Source organism: Panthera leo, chromosome A3 (genome assembly GCF_018350215.1).
Source record: "Panthera leo isolate Ple1 chromosome A3, P.leo_Ple1_pat1.1, whole genome shotgun sequence".
Classification (NCBI taxonomy): Eukaryota; Metazoa; Chordata; class Mammalia; order Carnivora; family Felidae; genus Panthera; species Panthera leo.
In genome coordinates, this window is record NC_056681.1 from 99,012,087 (window position 1) to 99,034,363 (window position 22,277).

General features: G+C 37.7%; 1 protein-coding gene across 2 annotated transcripts in view; it reads left to right on the forward strand.

Moving 5' to 3' along the window:
• DNAH6 (dynein axonemal heavy chain 6) overlaps window positions 1-22,277 on the forward strand; it is a 242,122-nt gene that overhangs the window by 36,906 nt on the left and 182,939 nt on the right. For both annotated transcript variants that reach the window (XM_042932835.1, XM_042932838.1), the window contains exons 4-5: window positions 3,239-3,495; window positions 21,551-21,818. In XM_042932835.1, the coding sequence (XP_042788769.1) occupies window positions 3,239-3,495; window positions 21,551-21,818 (525 nt within the window). The remainder of the gene's footprint in view (window positions 1-3,238; window positions 3,496-21,550; window positions 21,819-22,277) is intronic.

Consider the following 22,277-nt stretch of genomic DNA (forward strand, 5'->3'; position numbering starts at 1 on the left):
GTTCCCTAATCTTCTCTTACATATTAAAAGAAGACATAATAGTGTTTTGAATTTTATTTTACCTTTTATGAAATTTTCATCATTATTACCCAAAATGACAATCTTTTGAATACCTTGGTGAAAGGCAATAAAACAGAAACTGAACCAGCTAGAAAGACAATTTTTGTAATTGGTGAGTTGTAGAGTGGGAAGGTACCTTGCAAGGAGTCCTTGAATAGTAGCTCTGGGAGAAACCAACAGAGCATGGCTTTCTATAAATACCTGCAGATAATTAAACAAAGGAATAGAAGTGGGAAAAAATGTGGACATACTCACAGTAAAAATGCCAACAGACCCGAGAATTCTCTGAGCTTTTTATTGAGAGGATCCTTCTAGACTTTTTGAACATTTCAGTGTCAGTTATGTTTCAGGCTTTGGGCTAGAGTGGTAGAAAGGAAGAGATCAAGACAGCCTTCATCCTCAAGGATTTCAGAATCTTTGGGTGGGTACGTGGACAAGTGAATGCTCCAGCTCAGGGGGTTGTGATAAAAACTCTGGTTGGTCATTTAAGCTACAAAATCCTGGAGAACTGAACAGGAGGGAAAGCTTGCACCTGGTGGTGAGAGGGATGGTCAGTGGAGGAAAAGCTACCATAGGGAATGGCACTAATAAGCTTGGAAGAGTGAATGGAAAGTTAGTAAGGCAGAGGAGGTGGGAGAGTGGTGGGCTTGAGAAGCCGGCTGGAAGAGGCTCACTGTGGGTGTCGGTGAGATCACCCTGAAAGAATATCACATGATTAGTTATATAAAATTATAAACCCTCAACTAATTTGGTTTCTGTGAAGTAGGAAAGGAGAACAGGCTATCTTAAGTAGAGCCAAGAAAGAACTGATTGCCCATAAGTTAGTTTATTTGGTATAAAGTGGGCATCATGACCTTGAATTTAAAGAAGAAGAATGAAATTGTGCACATCTAGGATGAAGGGAGGAGGATGAAAGGGGATGTTAAATTGTGTGTTATGCGTGGTTGTAGCTGTAACTAAGTGAAGAATTCAAATAAGAGCCAGGGGTTGAAGGGAAAATATGGAAGAAAGGAAATATTCCATATAAAATGAGAAGGTATTATTCTGATAAGAGGGTCATTTTGGTGGTGGGAGGGGGGGATGGGTATTGATTTCTCAGAAGGAGCTTAGAATGGAAATGCACCAGTGAGGATTCCCTGAGAGATAAAAGAAGGCAGTTGGAGGCGTTGCTTCTAGTAATTAAGGAAGATTGCCTTATCAAATTGGACTAAACATCCATCATGGAGAGCACTACAAGTGTTCTACACTTTATGAATAAATGCTTCTTTTGTTCCCTTTCCCCCACAAAATCTGAACTTATGTGGCTACTTAAATTGAATCACATTTTCACATTGAGCTACATAATTGGAAATAAGTATGCAGCTGAAAACATATAGGCCTATTGTTGAAGAAATCTTGTACTTAGAAGGCAGTAAAACTTCTTGAAGGATATAATAAAGAAAATACATGCATTTTCTGTAAAATATTGATACTCCACTCTCATAAAAATATTAAAGTTGACTATAGCCCTTGTTGAAACATTGGGACAAGGCAATGTGTATTTTCTCCTTGGGCCTTCTGTTGTTGTTGTTAGAGAGAGTGAGAGTGAGAGAGCACATGCATGTGGGAGGGAGAGAGTGAGAGGGAGAGAGAATCCCAGGCTGATGCTCAGAGCAGAGCCCACCATGGGGCTCAATCCCTCAACCCTGGGATCATGACCAGAGCTGAAATCAAGGGTTAAAGCTCAAGGACTGAGCCAGGCAGGTGCCCCTGGCCTATTCTTTTACATAAGAAAACAGTGTGGTTGCTGCTGTCTCTGGCCAATAAGTGAAAGAAGCACATTTTATCTTTTGAATTCAAAGATGTATTTCCTTCAGCTCTAAACTTTCCAGGATTTTCATCTCAAACTCCTATTCAACAGGGTATATTTAATCAAGAGATGGAAAATGATGACATCTGTGAATGCAAACGTTCTGAAGACGTTGTTCCGTAGAGCTTGTGGTAATCAATCTCTCGGAGAAATGGCAGCCTCTGTTAGTTATGCTAACAGGCAATAAAGATATCATTTATATATTTGCATCAGCTATTCAACAAAGCAGGTCTGCGATGGGGATTCTTGTGTCTTAGTGCCAGTTGCCCCTCCACTGTCAGAGAGACAAGGTGATGACAGTTACCACCCTCCCCCACAGGAGGAGAGGGTGTGTGTGATGCTGCCCCAAGGTTTGTTGTGGAGGAACAAAGGAGTGTGAGCGGCACTGAGAGTACAGACAGGGGAGCTGGGGGGTTAGAACAAAGCTCAAGTGTGTGAACATGGTGGGGACTTAGCCTTGATGCTCCAGTGGTGGTCTGCAGTATCCGCAGGTTAGAAATGCAGGATCACAGGCTCCACCCCAGACTTGACAGAAGCTGCAATTTAACAGGACACCTAGATAATTCACACTCACATTTAAATGTGAGAAACACTGGTCTACAGAACTGGCAATTATGAATTTGTAACATGTATACGTCTCCAAGGGTATTATTACATAGTGATCCCCCAATGCTCAGTGTAACCACCCCTTACATTTACTCAAAAGTATTTTATTATGAGCTATGATGACAGCTGTCTAAGAATTCACACACTGAAAAGCATTAAGGTTGTCAGAACTAGGTGAGGAGGTTAAGGGGAGAGGCCACGGTCAAGATAGACACTAAACAAATGAGCAGGAAAAGTGGACTCCCAAGAACACCAGAGAAGTAGTGGCATTTTGATGTAATAAACACTTGACTTAAAGGAAAGAAGGCATCAGTGAGAGCTGATGTTGGGGGTTTGGGAAAGGGGATGGACACCTGGATAAGGAGTACTTGGAAGGAATATATCACTCCTTACAATAGTTTGAAGTTTTTCAGTTCAAAAATGATTGGGGCGCGTGGGTGGCTTAGCCGGAGTGCCACATAGGCTGAAAGCTGAACATGAAGCCTGCCTAGGATTCTCTCTCTCTCTTCCTCCCTCCCTCTGTCCCTCCCCTAAGTGCATGTTCTGTCTCTCAAGTTAAAAAAAAAAATTTTTTTTTAATACTTGCCTTTGAGCACTAGACATCTCAGGAACTTCAGTAATTAGTGCTTGAGGTTAATATTTTATCATGTTTTTTTAGTCATGTCTTTTGGTTTTGTTTTGCAAAAACTCATCATTTTAAAAATTGGCTTTGTTTTGATCCAGCAGCCCTCAGCTGAGATGTTCTCTCCCTCTCCTCCTAAACTGTCACGTACCAGTATTGGAAGAAGAGGTCTCTATGGGACCAGTTCCTCAGCGTACCCTAAGTACTTTTTCCATGATCGGGAAGAAGTCGTTAAAGCCAACGTTCGTAATCCTTTGCAAATCATTAAAATAATACGTGAAAATGAACACCTCGGATTTCTTTATATGATCCCTGCAGTGCCAAGGTCTTCCACTGAATATGATACATATAATCTCAAGTGAGTTCTCTTTTATGAAGCAATGTATTAAACAGTAAAAGCTTCAAATAAGATCGCAAATGTTATCCATAATTGATTGGGTATAAATGGTAAATATAAAATATAATTTTGGTTATCATCCAATGACAAATGAATCGTAATCACAATAATTTTATTATTTCCCTTTAGCTTTCTTTTACTTATAGACAACATTTTATAGAGTAGCACACTTTTGTGCCTCTTCTATGTGTGTATTATGTAATGCCATATATTTTTAATCAGTATTACAAAGATAATTTTGATATCTTGTGATTGCTGAGAAAAGAAGGCAATGCGTAAAAAGTAGGTGCATGATTTGTGTTACATGTTCTTTCAACTTTCCTTAGTAGAGTAGGAATAAGGATTTTTTTTTTAAATAAAAGGAGCTTGATAACTTAAGGTATTTATATAGATTAATAACACAAATACATTCACATAGACTGTCTATTATTTCTAAGCACACATTTGTTAAAATAATTAGACGAGTTGTACAAATGCGGGTCTGTGAATTGCTTTAAAGTTCAGCACAACAGGTAGCAGAACTTAAAGTTGATACTGGCTTTCCTCCATTGTTGTTTGGTTGAGTTGACAATTGTTGTTGAGACGGTCTTTCCTGGTAGCTGATAGTAGTTTAGCTTTACCACCAAGTTCTTGGAGCTACCTTCCCATTCTCTGCTGTGTAGGAAGATAAAAGGAACTCCTAGGAATTATCTTCTTCTCCCTTACTCAGCCCTGTAGTTTTGACTGAGTCGGGTAACACTGAAGACAGCACTCCTTCTAGGATTGAGAGGGAGAGAAGAATAACATTTTTAAATGATAGATTTATTATAAATCCTGAAAGAGCTTAATTAGAATGAGATATAATTTATAGAAAGAACAAATATGCCTATAAAAATCCAATTATTCAACAAAATGTATTGAGCACCCAACTCTATAGCATGAACTGTTCTAGGTGCTAGAGAGATGTTAGTGAGCCACCCAGATCAAAATTGCTGTCCTCGTGGAGCTTGCATCTTAGTAGAGGGAGACAGTAACAAACACAACATCTGAGTAAATTACAGAGAATGCTGGACGGTGATAAGTTTTACAAAAAAACTAGAGCAGAGCGAAGGAGATTAGGAGTTCTGGGGAAGAAGTTGTGAATTAGCTGGGATGGTCAGGGTAGGCCTCATTGACAAGCGGCTATTTGAATAAGGACTGGAAGGAGAAGGAGTCAATGATGTACTGACAGAGAGAAGAAAGAAGCATTCCAGACTGCAGAAAAGTGAATACAAATGCCCCAAGGCAGGAGCATACTTGGCATGTTCAAGAAGCAAAGACTGTAGGAGAGTGAATGAGAGCTAGAAAACAGACCATGAAGGGCCTTGACAGTCATCCTATGAACATTAAGTTTTACTTTGAGAAAAGTGGAGACCCATGGATAGACTTCAAGCAGAGAAGTGTCATGATCTGAGTTACATTTTGAAAGGGACTGCTCTGGTTGCTGTGTAGAGAATACTTCTTCTTGCTTCTCAAAAGCAAGAGTTGAAAAGGAAGACCAATTAGAAGGCTGTAGTAATTCAGGTGAGAGATGAACCAGGGGGAGGTGATGAGAAGTGGGTCGAATTCTGGAAATAAGTTGAAGGTCAAGCCAACAGGATGTTTTTATGGACTGTATGCAAGGTGGAAAACCAGAGAGGAGTCCTGGATGACTTTAATGATCCAGTTGACTGGGCTCAAGAGGAAGATTAGAGTTCCTTGTATCTGAGACACAGAAAACTGAATGGAACAGATTTATGGGAAAAAAAAAGAGTTTGGGTTTGGACCTACTAATTTGGGGATGCCAAAGATATGAAAGAAGTGAGGTGATAGATGAAAGGAGAATTGGGGTCTAGTGAGGTTTTTTTTTTTTCTTTTTTAAGATGGGAGAATTAATATAGAATAGAATTTAAAGACCTTTGATGTAAAAGAAAATAATCCCTTTAATAGTATTGTCATTCCCACCACTGCCTTACTACTTTTAAAAATTTTTTTTAAATGTGTATTTATTTTTGAAAACGAGAGACAGAGCACAAGTGGCAGAGGGACAGAAAGAGAGGGAGACACAGAATCTGAAGCAGGCTCCAGGCTCTGAGCTCTCAGCACAGAGCCAACGCGGGCCTCGAACCCACGAACTGTGAGATCATGACCTGAGCCAAAGTTGGACACTTAACTGACTGAGCCACCCAGGCGCCCCACGCCTCCAAATCTTGATTTCAGCTCAGGTCATGATCTCACAGTTGGTGACTTCGAGCCCTGTGCACAGCCTGCTTGGGATTTTCTGTCTTCCTCTCTCTTTGCCCCTCCCCCACTCATGCTCACTCTCTCTCAGAATGAACAAATAAATTTTTTTTTAAAAAATCATGTAATTACCCAGATATCAAGAAGTGCCATTTGTGATATTCATTCCCCACTATGAGAAGAGTCAAAGTTTGCCAAATGTAAAATGATTTTCTATTAAAGATGAATATGGAAACTGCTTTTGTCCAATTCAGGAGATAAATTGTATATCTAGACTAATGAGCACTTCTACTTGGGGAATTGAGTTGATATTTTATACTTTTTTGAACTGATAGTAGTGATGCTTGATGATAATATGCAAGTGCTCATTTAAGAAGATAGAGTTTGGGGGGGCGGTAGTGCCTGGGAGGCTCAGTTGGTTAAGTGTCCAACTTTGGCTCAGGTCATGATCTCATGGTTTGTGGGTTCGAGGCCCATGTGGGGCTCTGTGCTGAGAGCTCAGTCTGGAGCCTGCTTCAGATCCTGCGTCTCCCTCTCTCTCTGCCCCTCCCCTGCTCTTCCTCTGTCTCCCTCTCTCTCTCAAAAAATAAATAAGCATTTAAAAAAAAGAAGAAGATAGAGTTGGAATCCTGGTTTATTTTATTACATTTTGGGGTTGATATTAATTTTTCCTCCCTAGTCTGAACTCCAGATATTATAAACCCAATGAAAAGATAGTCATTTGGGTAGCACAAACTTGGTAGCAGCTAAATTGAAAGTTAAAACTAGTTATAAATACTGGGTCAGTGACATGAGGACATGTTATATACTAAACTCCTTTTAATAGTAATGTGATAAAATATGTCTTTGCATAGTTTTCAAGTGTCGTAGAATACGTCAGATGTGAAGTTCTACAATGATTATCTCTCTACCATGATCCCTCTTGGTGAGAAAATAGTTCTGTTTATCAAGTTTATTCTAAAATATCAACTTAGTGCTATATGTTAGGTATAATGATTTTGTCAGGAATAAGCTTCAAGGAGATGTCTAAATATGTTGGAATATCAATCTGAATAAGTACACAACTATATGCTGCAGATTATTTTGCCCAGCAAGGGGGCATAGTAGTGACTCTGGTCAGCTTTGGGGCAAGTAAAGAGGAAACTAGGTAAAGAATCAGGAAATAGGGAGATCATGAAGAGCATAGAGAACAGAGAATAGAACTGATCAAGACAAAATAATCCTGTTTTGTTGGGACTGAAGACCTTGAACAAGAATGATTGTAACTGAAGGGTAGCTATGAGATATGGGGGAGGATTGTTGGCTAGAGAGTTGGAATATATATCTACTTTGTGTGAGAGCACATGAAAGTGAATCATCACATTTTATGTCATAAAAGATCATTAGTGTTTACTTTGTTCTAGGCAAATTATTTTTGTATGTCATATCATTTAATCCTCACAAAATACTATACAATAGATACAATTATTATCTCTATTTTACAATGAGTCACAAAATGGTTAACTGCCCTAGGTCTTACAGTAAGATAGCATAATACTCTCATGGTCCATCCATGTTGTTGCAAATGGCAGGATTTTGTTCTTTTTTATGTCTGAGTAGTATTCCACCGTGTGTGTGTGTGTGTGTGTGTGTGTGTGTGTGTGTGTGTGTACACATTTGCTGGGTATACACACACACATGCACACACACACCGTCTTCTTTATATTTAATGGACACTTGAGATTGGTTTCATATCTTGGCTATTACAAATAATGCTGCAGTGAACATAGGGACACATACATCTTTTTGAACTAGTGTTTTTGTTTTCTTTGTATAGATACCAAGTAGTGGAATTGCTGGATCATATGGTAAAATCTATTTTTAATTTTTTGAGGAAACTCCATATTGTTTTCCATGGTCGTTGTACCAATTTACATCCCCATCAACAGTCTACAAGGATTCCCTTTTCTCCACATCCTCACCAACATTTGTTATTTCTTGTCTTTTTGATAATAATGATTCTGACAGATGTAAGGTGATTGATACCTCATTGTGGTTTGGTTTGCATTCCCCTGATGATTAGTGATGTTGGGTATATTTTTATGTACCTGTTGTCCATCTGTATGTCTTCTTTGGAAAAATATCTATGCAGATTCTCTGCCCATTTTTTATTTGGATTGTTTGGGTTTTTTATTATTGAGTTGTATGAATTCCTTATATTTTTTGAATATTAATCTCTTACCAGATACATGATGTGCAAATATGGTCTCCTATTCAGTAGGTTCCCTTTTTATTTTGAAGATTTCCTTCACTGTATTGAAGCTTTTTAATTTGATGTAGTCCCACTTGTTTATTTTAGCTTTTGTTTCCTGTGCTTTTGGTGTCAAATCCAAAAAAATCATCACCAAGACCAGTCTCAAGGAGTTTACCACCAATGTTTTCTTCTAGGAGTTTTGTGGTTTCAGGTCTCATGTTCAAGTCTTTAATCTATTTTGATTTAGCTTTTGTGTATGACGTTAGATGGCAGTCCAATTTCATTCTTTTGAATGTGGCTGTCCAGTCTTCCCAGCACCATTTACTGAACATGCTGTCCTTTCCCCATTGTATATTCTTGGCTCTTCTGTCATAAAATAATTGACCATATATTCAGGCTTTTATCTCTAGGTTTCTTATTCTGTTCCATTAATATATATGTGTGTTTTTATGCCAATACCATATTGGTTTGATTAGTTTAGCTTCCTAATATTGTTTGAAATCAGGGAACATGATGTCTCCAGCTTTGTTCTGTCTCAGAGTGCTTGGACTATTTGGGTTCTCTTGAGGTTTGTCCTATTTCTGTGAAAAATGCATTTGGAATTTTAATAGGGATTGTACTGAATCTGTACAATATTTGAGTGGTGTGGACATTTTAATAATATTAAATTTCCCAATCTATGAGCATGGACCCTCTTTCTATTTATTTGTGTCCTCTTTGATAGCGTATTCTTAAAACTAGAATTTTACTAGAGCTATAAGATAAACACAGTGGTCAAAAGGAAAAAGATTAGACTACACTGTATATTAACTAACTTGAATTTAAAACAAATTTAAATTTAAAACAAGGAAAAAGATTAGAAATTGGGCGACATAATTAAAAACATCTCACACTTGGATTTGTGAATCACAGTAACGTTCCAGTCCTTTGCCTAAATATCTCATTTGTATGGAAATGTTATCAAATGAATCAGTAGTTACAAGCAAGCTATATCAACACCTTACCAAAAGATGTCCACCATACCCAGAAAAGGATTTGAACTTTTTAAGGCATATTGAAGTACAAAATATGAAACCAAATTCTGTTTTTAGATTAATATCTCATCAATAAGCTTAAGAAGCTAGGCATGCAAGAACACACAATATCTAATGTCAGAATAACTCACTGTGGCAGAATTGCAATTTTACCAACCTGTGTAGAAATTTTTTCATTCTATTTGTTACCAGAAAAGCAAAGGAAATCTATCAATAATGCCACTAGTAGATCAACAGATTAGATAAGAGAGATTAACACACTCCAGGACATGATTAAAATTTTATTGCAGAAAAGGAGTTTTATTGAATATTGATGCATCTATAGATATTAGTAACTTCTAGATAATAATGCACTATTTAGAATCACTGAAGTGAAATATTGGAAGAACTTTGTCATGGGGGGGTGGAATCCTACTGGCGATGAAATATTTAAGGCAAATAAAACATTATGGAAATACTTCTTAAAAACATATTTAGAGCTTATTCTGAGAATCCTGCATTCAAGTAATACATTGTTTTATTTGCAAAGGAACTCCCATATGTAAATGTTTCCCTGCTGTTATGAATTCCAAACTAAATATTATCAAAACTGTGACTATAATAAAGTCCAAGACATAACAAAAAATATGTGAGCAGAATACCACTCTTTGCTTTTTAAAAAATTAATTTATTGGGGTACCTGGGTGGCTCAGTCAGTTAAGCACCGGACCTCAGCTCAGGTCACGATCTCATGGTTTGTGGGTTTGAGCCCCGTGTCAGGCTCTGTATTAACAGCTCAGAGTCCGCAGCCTGCTTCAGATTCTGTGTCTCCCCCTCTCTCTCTCTGCCCCTCCCCCACTTGCAGTCTGTCTCTCTCTCAAAAATAAACATTAAAAAAATTAATTAACTTATTTTTAAATTTATATCCAAGCTAGTTAGGATATAGTGCAGCAATGATTTCAGGAATAGATTCCTTAATGCTCCTTACCCATTTAGCCCATCCCCCCTCCCACAACCCCTCCAGCAACCCTGTTTGTTCTCCATTTTCAAGAGTCTCTTATGTTTTCTCCACCTCCTTGTTTTTATATTATTTTTGCTTCCCTTCCCTTATGTTCACCTCTTTTGTATCTTAAAGTCCTCATATGAGTAAAGTCATATATTCGTCCTTCTCTAATTTTGCTTAGCATAATACCCTCTAGTTCCATCTATGTAGTTGCAAATGGCAAGATTTCATTCTTTTTGATTGCTGAGTAATACTCCGTTGTATGTATATACCACATCTTCTTTACCCATTCATCCGTCGATGGACATTTGGGCTCTTTCCATACTTTGGCTACTGTTGATAGTGCTGCTATAAACATTGGGGTACATGTGCCCCTTCAAAACAGCATACCTGTATCCCTTGGATAAATACCTAGTAGTGCAATTGCTGGGTCGTAGGGTAGTTCTATTTTTAATTTTTGGGGGAACCTTTATACTGTTTTCCAGAGTGGCTACACCAGCTTGCATTCCCCCAGCAGTGCAAAAGGGATCCTCTTTCTCCACATACTCGCCAACATCTGTTGTTGCCTGAGTTGTTAATGTTAGCCATTCTACATTGACAGGTGTGAGGTGGTATCTCATTGTGGTTTTGATTTGTATTTCCCTGATGATGAGTGAGTTGAGCATTTTTTCATGTGTCTGTTAGCTATCTGGATGTCTTCTTTGGAGAAGTGTCCTTTTTTTTAAATTGATATCCAAGTTAGTTATCATATAGTGCAACAATGATTTCAGGAGTAGATTCCTTAATGCCCCTTACCCATTAGCCCATCCCCCCCACACACACAACCCCTCCAGTGGTTACTGTTTGTTCTGTTTGTTCTCTATATTTAAGAGTCTCTTATGTTTTTCCCCCTCCCTGTTTTTATATTGTTTTGCTTCCCTTCCCTTGTGTTCATCTGTTCTGTGTCTTAAAGTCCTCATAGGAGTGAAGTCATATGATATTTGTCTTTCTCTGACTAATTTCGCTTAGCATGATACCCTCTAGTTCCATCCACGTAGTTGCAAAAGCAAGATTTCATTCTTTTTGATTGCTGAGTGATACTCCATTGTATATATATACCACATCTTCTTTATCCATTCATCCATCGATGGACATTTGGGCTCCTTCCATACTTTGGCTACTGTTGATAGTGCTGCTATAAACATTGGGGTACATGTGCTCCTTCAAAATAGCATACCTATATCCCTTGGATAAATACCTAGTAGTGCAATTGCTGGGTCGTAGGGTAGTTCTATTTTTAATTTTTTGAGGAAGCTCCATACTGTTTTCCGGAGTGGCTGTACTAGTTTTGCATTCCTACCAGCAGTGCAAAAGAGATCGTCTTTCTCCGCATCCTTGCCAACACTTGTTGTTGCCTGAGTTGTTAATATTAGCCATTATGATAAGTGTGAGGTGGTATCTCATAGCAGTTTTGATTTGTCTTTCCCTGATGATGAGTGAAGCTGAGCATTTTTTCATGTGTCAGTGGCCATCTGGATGTCTTCTTTGGAGAAACATCTATTTGTCTTTTGCTCATTTCTTCACTGGATTATTTGTTTTTTGGGTGTTCAGTTTGATAAGTTCTTTATAGATTTTGGATACTAACCCTTTATCTTATAGGTTATTTGCAAATATCTTCTCCCATTCTGTTGGTTGCCTTTTAGTTTTGCTAATTGTTTCCTTTGCTTTGCAGAAGATTTTTATTTTGTTGAGGTCCCAGTAGTTCATTTTTGCTTTTGTTTCCCTTGCCTCCAGAGACGTGTTGACTAAGAAGTTGCTGTGGCTGAGGTCAAAGAGGTTTTGCCTCCTTTCTCCTTGAGGATTTTGATGGCTTCCTGTCTTGTTTAAGTCTTTCACTCTTTTTGAGGTTTTTTTTTTTGTGTGTATGATGTAAGAAAGTGTTCTAGGTTCATTTTTCTGCATGTTGCAGTCCAGTTTCCCCAGCACCACTTGAAGATATTCTTTCCTGCTTTGTCAAAGATTAGCTGGCCATATGTTTGTGGGTCCATTTCTGGGTTCTCTATTCTGTTCCGTTGATCTGAGTGTCTGTTTTTGTGCCAGTACCATACTGTCTGGATAACAGCTTTGTAATATGTCTTGAAGTCTGGGATTGTGATGCCTCCAGCTTTGGTTTTCTTTTTCAAGATTCCTTTGTCCATTCAGGGTCTTTTCTGGTCCCATACAAATGTTAGGATTGTTTGTTCTAGCTCTGTGAAGAATGTGGTGTTATTTTGATAGGGATTGCATTGAATATATAGATTGCTTTGGGTTGTATCAACATTTTAACGATGTTTGTTCTAATCCAGGATCATGGAATGTTTTTCCACTTTTTTGTGTCTTCTTCAATTTCTTTCATAAGCTTTCTATAGTTTCAGTGTATAGATTTTTCACCTCTTTGATTAGGTTTATTCCTAGGTATTTTATGATTTTTGGTGCAACTGTAAATGCGATCAATCTTTGATTTTTCTTTCTGTTGCTTCATTATTGGTGTATAGGAATGCAATTGATTTCTGTGCATTGATTTTGTATCCTGCAACTTTGCTGAATTCATGGATCAGTTCTAGCAGTTTTTTGGTGGAATCTTTTGGGTTTTCCATATACAGTATCATATCATCTGTGAAGAGTGAAAGTTTGACTTCCTCCTGGCCAATTTGGATGCCTTTCATTCCTTTGTGTTGTCTGATTGCTGAGGCTAAGACTTCCAATACTATGTTGAATAACAGTGGCGAGAGTGGACATCCCTGTTGTGTTCCTGATCTTAGGGGGAAATCTCTCAGTTTAGAATACCACTCTTTGAATTCAGCTTTGGGAAAATGATATTGGAAATGGGTCTCTAGTGATTTTTAGTGATTGTAATGGATTTAAACCTAAAGAAAAATTCAGCCAGAGTAACATCTGTCTGTGTTTCAGAGAAAGCTTACCATTGTTTCTGAAATACTTGAAATGTTTGGATTTTAAATCAGTTTGCATTTCACAAGAAATTTCAACACTGCATTTATCAAAGGGGAAAAAGGGAAAACTATTAAAAGTGAAGAATGGTGGTACCTTTGGTTAACAATTTCAAGAGAACAAATTATCCAAATTCTGGTTAATGGAAAAGGGAGTTTCCATCCATAAGAGACAAAGCAATAAATCATCTGCTATTTGTTGTCTACTATTTCTATAAACAAAGTTTCTCGGTAGTGGTGGTTGTCAAGAATTTGAACAGACCATTCATCATGTCTTGATTAGAAATGCAGGTGGCTACTTCCAAACAGTTATGGTCACTGCTGTGGCTTATGAGCTAGGCTTTATTTGGAAGTTTTATCAAATTCAGTACTGAATATTTCCCTGGATACCTTGTGTGTTGTTTTTCTTGTTACAATAGAAAGAAATCAGAATTAATGCCTTCACCAGGGTGCCTTTCAAAATGTCACCATTGTGTGGATTTGTTAGAACATGGAAGTTTAGGAAGCATTGTTCTAGAGGACTGTAGGACAATTTTCTCTGCATGAGAATCTGATCTTGCTTGGTTAACTCTGAAACTCTGTTTCCCTGTATCCTGATAAGAGTAGAAGTCAGTTACTTTTAGGCAACATTGCTTATGATAAAAATGACCCCTGATTTGTGAATGATATCTGCACTGGGGGAGACTGAAAATGAATTCTAAATAACTGATGGGGAGCCATAGCTTTGGACTTACCATGGTGCAGCAACTCTTTTTCTGGGCATGCCTCTATCAGGAAGCCTGAAATCTATGCTTACAGAGTTATTGCAAGACATACTGGCTCATGTGGTAATAAGGCTTTTAAGCCAGGGTGGTTTCCATACCCACCCAGTGTGGATCTCATCTCCTTGCCTCTGAGTTGTCATCTAGGGAGAGGGTAGCTCCTGGGTGGCTGATAGATTCCTGCAAGCAGTCCCATGGAAGAGTGAAGTCTGATGCTGCCCTGATGGCAAGAAGTAGTTCCTGCCCTATGCTCTTCCTAAGTAGAAGGGTTCCAAATATAGTTTATGAAAGTTTTATTAACCTGAACATTTAGTTGAAGCTTAGAAGATTGCCTGGTGGAGCAATATGTAAATCTTTCTTTTTCATGCTTAAATATAAGGAGCCATTGTTGGTGTTTGACAAATGTGGACTTTTCTCCCATTTCTATAGAACCTCTCATCCCACTTCTATGTGTCCATATTTTGCTATTTTTTTGTTTTGGTCATTGAAACATATATACACTTGATCACATTGATAAGGATACTTCTATAAAGTCATAGCGGTAACCAGACTTTTACAAAGGTGAATACTGTTACACAATACTACAAACACCAACTCTTAGCATGTGCCAAACACTGTTCCAAGTTCTTCATATGTATTAATTAATTTAATCTTCATAGCAACTCTGTAAGGTAGCCAGTATGAATAGATTCATTTTACAAATGATGAAACTGAGGCAGAGTTGGCCAAGTTTGACCAGCTAGTGTAGTGAACTGTGGGGCTGGAATTCAAACCCAAGTAGTTGGGCTTTAGCACCCAGCCTCTCATACACTGTGCCTAATAAACTCATTCTAATAATGACAGCTTTTCCTGTCACTTGCGTCACACATGCTGTGCTAGGCTGAACTGTGTGCTTTCTGTACATTAATATTATTTTGTCCTCAAAAGAACCTCCTTAGAAGGGCATTCTCTATAGTTGAAAGGTGAGGAAATTGAGGCACAGATATATGAAGGACTTTGCTATTTGATATTGTTTCGTGATTTGCAGGTAGAAATTCAGAATTATATCTGATGTTCCCATCTTTCAATTCTATGATTTCATCCTCTGTGCAATGTCGATTTTCAAACCATTTAGTGAGTGGATAAATTTAGTGAGTGGATAAATCAGAATGTATGGCAGAGCCCTTCCCAAATACCAAGCATTTTTAGGGTCTATAAAGCCAAGAAAGAAGACACAAAATTTCTTCTACCTAAATGTTGCCTAATGTGTATTTTTAGGACCATTATATATAAGTGGTATTAATAGGTAGATGGTAAAAAACAATTATTCTGTGATCATATGCAATTAAGATACATTAAATTAAATCACTGATTCTCAACCTGGGAGATTTTGCCCCCCAGGAGATATTGGGGGATGTCTGCAGGAATCTTTGGTTGCCATAACTAGAGAGGATGGTGCTGCTGGTGTCAAGTGGGAAGAGTAAGGGTAGCTGCTAAACAGCTGGCAGTGCACAGGACAGGCTCACACAACAGAGAGTTACCTGGCCCAACATGTCAGTAGTGCTTAGATTGAGAAACCTCAGGTTAAGTGATGCTAATTACACATTTCTGTCCTGTACAGCCAATCAACTCTTTCTTGAGGGACACATGCTGGGATTGGGACTCTGTGAAACAGAGTCATGTGGCTTGGGCTGTTAGGACCATATAATCATCTACACCAGGCTCAGGCCATATTACTTTCCCAATGATCCAGTTCTCAGATGGTTCCTAAGCCTATTATGTTAAAAGTATTTTTTTAGGGGCACCTGGGTGTCTCAGTCAGTTGGGCATCTGACTTTGGCTCAGGTCGTGATCTCATGGTTCATGAGTTCAATCCCCACATCAGGCTTGCTGCTTTCAGTGCAGAGCCTGCTTTGGATCCTCTGTCCTGTTTGCGCTCTCTCAAAAATAAACATTTTTTAAAAGTATTTTTTAAGTTTATTTATTTATTTTGAGAGAGAGAGCAAGTGTGTGCACCCAAACAGGGGAGGGGCAGGGAAAGGGGAGAGAGATACCAAGCAGGCTCCCCACTGTCAGCAAAAACCCAACATGGGGCTCAATCTCAGGATCCCTGAGATTGTGACTTGAGCCAAAATCAAGAGTTGGAGACAACTCCCTGAGCCACCCAAGTGCCCTGTTAAAAGTATTTTTAAAAGAAGCTTTTTAAATTTCAAACTAAAGCTATTCTGTCCTTTTAGTGAGATTACCTGTTTAGTGACCTAGAACAGAAAACACAGATAGATGTTTGATACTTTCTCAAATTTCAGCATTGTGGTTTCTGTGTGAAGTCATAATTACAAAAAACTTTATAGTGAGGTTATATGTCCTCTGTAATAACAGATCATTTTGAAGCCACATTATCAGAAACCTTGCCAAGTTGCCTAACACAATGACCATTTTCTTGGGCTAGTCCATAAAGAAATTTAAATCTGATGAGTCAAATTTCAGCCAGCACATGGAAACATTAAAGGCACCTCATATTTGCACTTGGAATAATAAAAAATGCTCAGCTTCATATTTTCTCCCTACCCTCTCTTCAAACACACACACACACACACACACACACACACACACACACGCACAAACATGCCCTGGTAGTATTCTGGGGCTGTGACAATTTAATGGGTGATGATTTTATTTCACACAAAAATTTGAGGAAACTAGGGGTGCCTGGGTGGCTCAATTGGTTAAGCGTCTGACTTCGACTCAGGTCATGATCTTGTGGTTCATAGTTCAAAACCTGCATCAGGCTAATCTGCTGTCAGTGCGTAGCCTGCTTTGATCCTCTGTCACCCTCTCTCTCTGCCCCTCCCCTGCTTGTGCTCTCTCTCTCTCAAAAATAAATAAACATTAAAATTTTTTTGAAGAACCTAGAAGAGTGGTTCTCAGACTTGGCTACTAATGAGAATCACCCAGGCCCTACTCCAAGACATTATTTAATTGATTTGTGGTGAGCCTGAACAATAGTATTTCTTTAAAACTCACCAGATCATTCCAGTATTTAACTCAATGCTGCACTCCCATGGACTTTGAGCAGCGGTTCTCAAGCAAGCCCTAGAGGACTTGTTAAAACAGATGCTTAAACCTCTGGAGTTTCTGATTCAGTGGGTTGGGAACGTAGCCTGGGAAATTACAATTCCCATGGGATGCTTGTTGCTGCTGTTCCAGGGACCTTGCTCTGAGAACTACTGGCCCCAGAATACTCTCTTATTACAGAAATTTGGATGTTTCTTCTTAGTTATGTTTTTGTTTAATTTTCTAGGTGAAAAAGAGTTCCTTATCAGATATTATACCCTTTCTGTTTAGTCAAACCAGAAGCAAAGTAAGTCATTTCTCTTCTCTTTAGGTTAGGTCTAAACCCATACAGATTCATGATCTTGACCATCATCAAACAAATTGAGGTTTATAATTACAGAACACAGGAAGTAGCTAATTTCTTTCCAGGCAGTTGCTTACTTACCTTCACCCAATTAATATGCTCAGATTATAACAATTAAAACTGTATAATTATGAAAATAATAAGAGAACTTAGATTTGCATAGGGCCATATGAGCTTATCTAATATACTCCACTACCTTAAAGCAGGTAATTACTTGTTTGCTTGTTGAAATCAGAAACTTGAAGGAGATAGGAAGAGAGAACAGGGTGAACAAAGACATTTGTATGCATTCAAACATGGCCTAAGGTAGATATGATAAGTCAGCCTGACTAAAAAGGGCAATTTGTGGGACAGAGTAGGAACTAACATGAAACAAGAGGAGAGTGCCAAACACCTGGCAAAGTAATTTGGATTTGATGATATAAACAGTAGGAGACTATTTAAAGTTCTTGAGCAGGAGACAAACCACGTTTCTGCACTATTAGTCTTACTAGACTGGTTTCAAGATGATCAGAAGCATTTTCAATCTGTGTAACAACAGATAGAGCTGCTGTTTTAAATAACAAATCACACTGAGATATCATTGTTCTGGAAAATCAAGGAATTCTAGGAAAAGAAATTAACATTTTTAGAACCCCAGTAGGCACAATATGAGTTATAACTTAAATAAACAATAATAAGACAATTTATGACCTACCACAGGGCTGTGTAATTCTCATATGCCATATGATTCTCTCAAATACGACATAACCTTTTGGAGTTAATAGAAGCCTTGGAGCCTAAGTTTAATTTCAGATGGATAGATATAGGTTCTACAGTAAAATAGTTTGACAGAGGACTCCCTGATTCTACATTGAACAGCAAGAAAACACTCCAGATATTTTTTCCCCATTAAAACAGAGTAAAATGTAATTTTACGTAAGGTATTCATCTCATCCTAATTAGTTAACTATCCAAGCACCTGTTTAGTTGATTGAATCATAAAGCTGTTTTGTTTATCAGCAACATAGGAATTTTATAGCACAGCACTTGAACAAATGAAGTTCTCGTTTTAAACCCTGAAGTAAATTTTTGTATTATTTCCTCAACGAAAGGAAATTTCTTTGATGAAAGAAATATCCAAAGCAACTATCCAAGAGGCAGCGGAAGTTAAGGGTGAATCCTGGATGCCAAGAAAGGCTGAGTAGGCAATTATGAGCATAGGTGTGGTGTGGTGGGTCAGCTCCTGAGATAGATGAGTGGTCTGAGGCAGAGTGTGTGGAGTGAAGTACAAAGGCTCAAGGAGTAGATATGGGTGGTACCCCCCCTCAGTAATGAGCTGGAAAGTCTTTTTGTTTGTTCAGAGGCATTTTACTTAGACAACTAAAACAATGAGATGTTCCGAAGCAGTGTACAAGAGAAATCAAACCAATTTATCATAAATTCCCTCTTCTTTACAACTAAACCAAACGAACAAAAAAAGCCTTTCTGCTTTAAGAGAAAAATCAAAAATAGGCCAATGTATTTTCCTTCTCCATAATAACATGAACAGCTCCAAGAAATCTAATTGTAATAAGAGAAATTGTATATTGGCTTACACATATTCATTAAAAAGACAACAGGCCATCATACCACAAGAGCCTAATTCCACCTGCCTTCATCTGATACCCGTGTGTTTTCACATACAGGTAACACCAAGTTATGAACTGGAAAGTCTACGGAGAATAGGATTACAGAGAACGGTGGATAGTCCCTCTTAGTTTTGCAGAGCTTTCCTTGACCTTGCTGCCCCATCCATCTACCAAGAGAATTGGGCTTGAAGGAAGTCCCTGCTCATCTTTAATTGAATAATTTTGTTAAAGTTATGAGAAACAAGACCGGGTTTTGGAAACTTTCAAAAGGAATGGATGGGAGAGATATGGCCCACCAATACACACCATTATAAAGGAAGTTTGAGAGAAAGAAGGCAATGCGGGATTTCAAGTTAAATGGGCAGCAGGTGGAGAAAAAGCTTTCTACAAGCTAAAGGGAAACTATCTGCAAGTTAAAGAGAAGTTTTGCACGTTTTTAGATGCAGAGGAAAAGTCGCTAAAAGCCAGGAGGGTTAGAAAAAAGTGAGGTGAAACCTCTTCATCTCTGGAGGAAAATTTGAGATCCACTCAGGAGCTGGAGCGTAGGCACACAGGTATGATGATTTTCAAGTGAAGGTGTGAGACAGTGCTCACTTTATGACCACCTCATTTTTGTTGGTTGCTTTCAAATAAAGTTCAGTGGTTCACAAACATTACTGTGTATCAGAATCATCCAGGGAGCTTGGTAAACTAGAATCTTGAGTCTCATACATAAGGATTCTGATTTTGTGTTGGACTCAGAAATGTGGATCCTTAATAAGCAGCCCAGATGATTTTGATGCTGGTGATCCAGTCTTTGAAAAAGACTAGTGTGTTCATTTGTTCTATGCAGAGTAGAAATGTGTAGAGGATGAAAAGGTTTAGGGGATTGAGAATGAAGATCTTAAATAGTAAACTGCAAATAAAAAAGATTTCTAAGTGGCACCGAGCACCAATAAGTTAGAATTCAACATCATGGACCACACCTGCCACCTTCTAGAAGGGTCTTTAGAAACAGACCAATGAGAGCAAGTTTTCCAGACATACACAAAGGCCATAGTGAGCTGCTTGATCTTGTCTTTAGGTTGGTTTGATGGCTGATATTATTGAAACATCTGAAGTTAATTACAGTTTCCGAGACAAGTTAAAATTTCACATTTTGGAGAGAATAACCCCAAGAATGTCCTAATTATATCTTCAGCTTTCGACAAATAAAAAAGGGAAAAAAATATGTTTTTCATACACCTCAATAGCAACATGTAATACCTGGCATTTTCCCAGACAGTTCTGGTGTGAAGTTTTAATTAGAACACAGGCAAACAGATAGTGGAATTAGGTAAAAGCTGAACAGGTTGACATTTTCTGTTGTGGCACTGAAGTAGGAGAGTGACCTTCAGACTCCTCTCCATCAGCTCCTCACCATCAGCTCCCAGACCGCCCTTGTGTGCTCCCGTGATCAGGTCTTGGCTTGGGGTTTTGGTGGTTTTGTTTTTTGTTTGTTTTTTTCCCCATTCTGGTCCTGTATGCCCTAATTTTAAAAAGATTTTTCTAGCTCAGTTTAATTAAACATAAATAGAAATTATTCCAATGGCTTTTAGTTTTTTGATTAACAGACCCACAACATAAGAGAATTTTATTCCAATTTCTTTAGGAGTTATAAATATGTACATCAATTTGTATACAGACAACAATTTCAGGGATTTCACAGACGAACTGAAGGCTATGCTAAAGAGCCATGAACTCCAGGTTCAGAATGCAGAGCTAAGGATCAGGGGAGAACGTAGACAAGAGAAACAGTTGATTTTCACTGGAGTGTTCCTATCTAGTCTTTGACAGTACATATAATTTTTGCATAGTTTTAACACAAAAAAAATTTGCAGTTTTATTTTGCAGCTATTCCTTATCTTAATATTCTAGAGTACTGTAGAATATTTATAAATTTTATCTTCCTAAATTTTAAAACATATTCTAATAACTTGCTATATCGCAATATGTTTCACAATTGTTGTATTACTGGATATTTAAGTTGCATCCAGTATTTCAATATTATGGCTAAAATTATCAAAAAAACAAAAAAACAAAAACAAAAAACTTTGTGCCTACAGGCAAGTTCTTGTTTTAAGAAACTTTAGAGAATCAGCCTTTTCTATTCTCATTACTTTGCTTCCTTCTGTCCTTACTCCTGTCTTTATCTCACTTGCTTTTCTTCCTTATTTGATCTGTTTCCTGTTAAGCATAAGGGTGAAGAATGCCCTTGATGACAGTTGAAAGGGGAATACCTTGAAATAAATAGGTTCTCAGTAATAACTATTTTGTTCTGTGATGAACTGGGCATATTTTTTTCAGCTTAATCTGGGTCTTGATTTGAATCTTATTTAATTCATCTTTTCTTTGATCTTTCTCACAATTCTTTCAATACTGAGTAGTGTAAAACTCTTACATTATTATTGAATAGTTTCTAAACAGCTAATAATAAAAACTTATTTTCAGGTAACTTTCATACAGAGCTATTATGTTTTAAATATCTGTTATTGAGTTGTTTTTGTAAAGATCATGTAACTGAAATTATCAAGCATATTACCAAGGTTGTGAAATCTTTAAGACCTAAAATAAGTACAACTATTTTTTAAACAGGAGCTCCTCTTTCTTTTCTTAAGTAATTTATTCAATCTAAAAATAGTTTGTTAGAATTTTTAACAATTTTAAATAATATGTTTTTTCAGAAATGTTTTATCTCTTTAGAAAAAAAATCAATGCAATTGCTTGACTTTGTATTGAATACTTTATTTACTTGCCTCAATTTTATTTGTTCATAGAGTTGTAAGTTATGAGAACATCAATAAAAATGACTACTATACTATTAGCAAAAAAGCCGTAACACACATTTATAATGAGGACATTGAGTATATCGAAATTGATCGATGGGAACAGGAGTATCTATATCACAGAGAACTCACTAAGATTCCCATATTTGCACTTTTCCGGAAATGGAAGGCTTTTAATGTGTGGAAGAAGAATGTCCGTTCCAAGAAAATCAGTGGTTGTCGACAATCTCTACAAAAAAATTTGTTCATTGTTAATCCTGTACGTATTTTTAATTATATTTTAAAAGAATTACAGAAAAACAAAATGTGAATCTATTACAGGTATTGGTATAGACTGTCCTTGAAATAGAATATTTCATCTTTTTAAGAGAATTTTCATACTGTCTTGTCATTTAAGAGTCTGGCAGTCTAGCAGTGTTTTTACATTTTAACTGGGGTTGCAGAATGCAAAAGTATAAGAAAAGAGTTGCACAGGTCCCCTTCAGTTAGAAGCAGCCTCAGAGGTTTGGATTCATGGCCCCCTTTGTTGCTGATCAGGAAAATGGTATATCCTCTTGAGCAGAGTGGGCTGGCAACCCTTATTACCTCCTCTTATCTTTGAGTCACTCTGGACTTTATGGTCCAAAATAATTGGGGGACCTGTTTTCATGGGCCAGTGCTTCCCAAGGTATCATACATATACTTTCCTCCACCATGGATTCAGACCCTAGGGAAATTT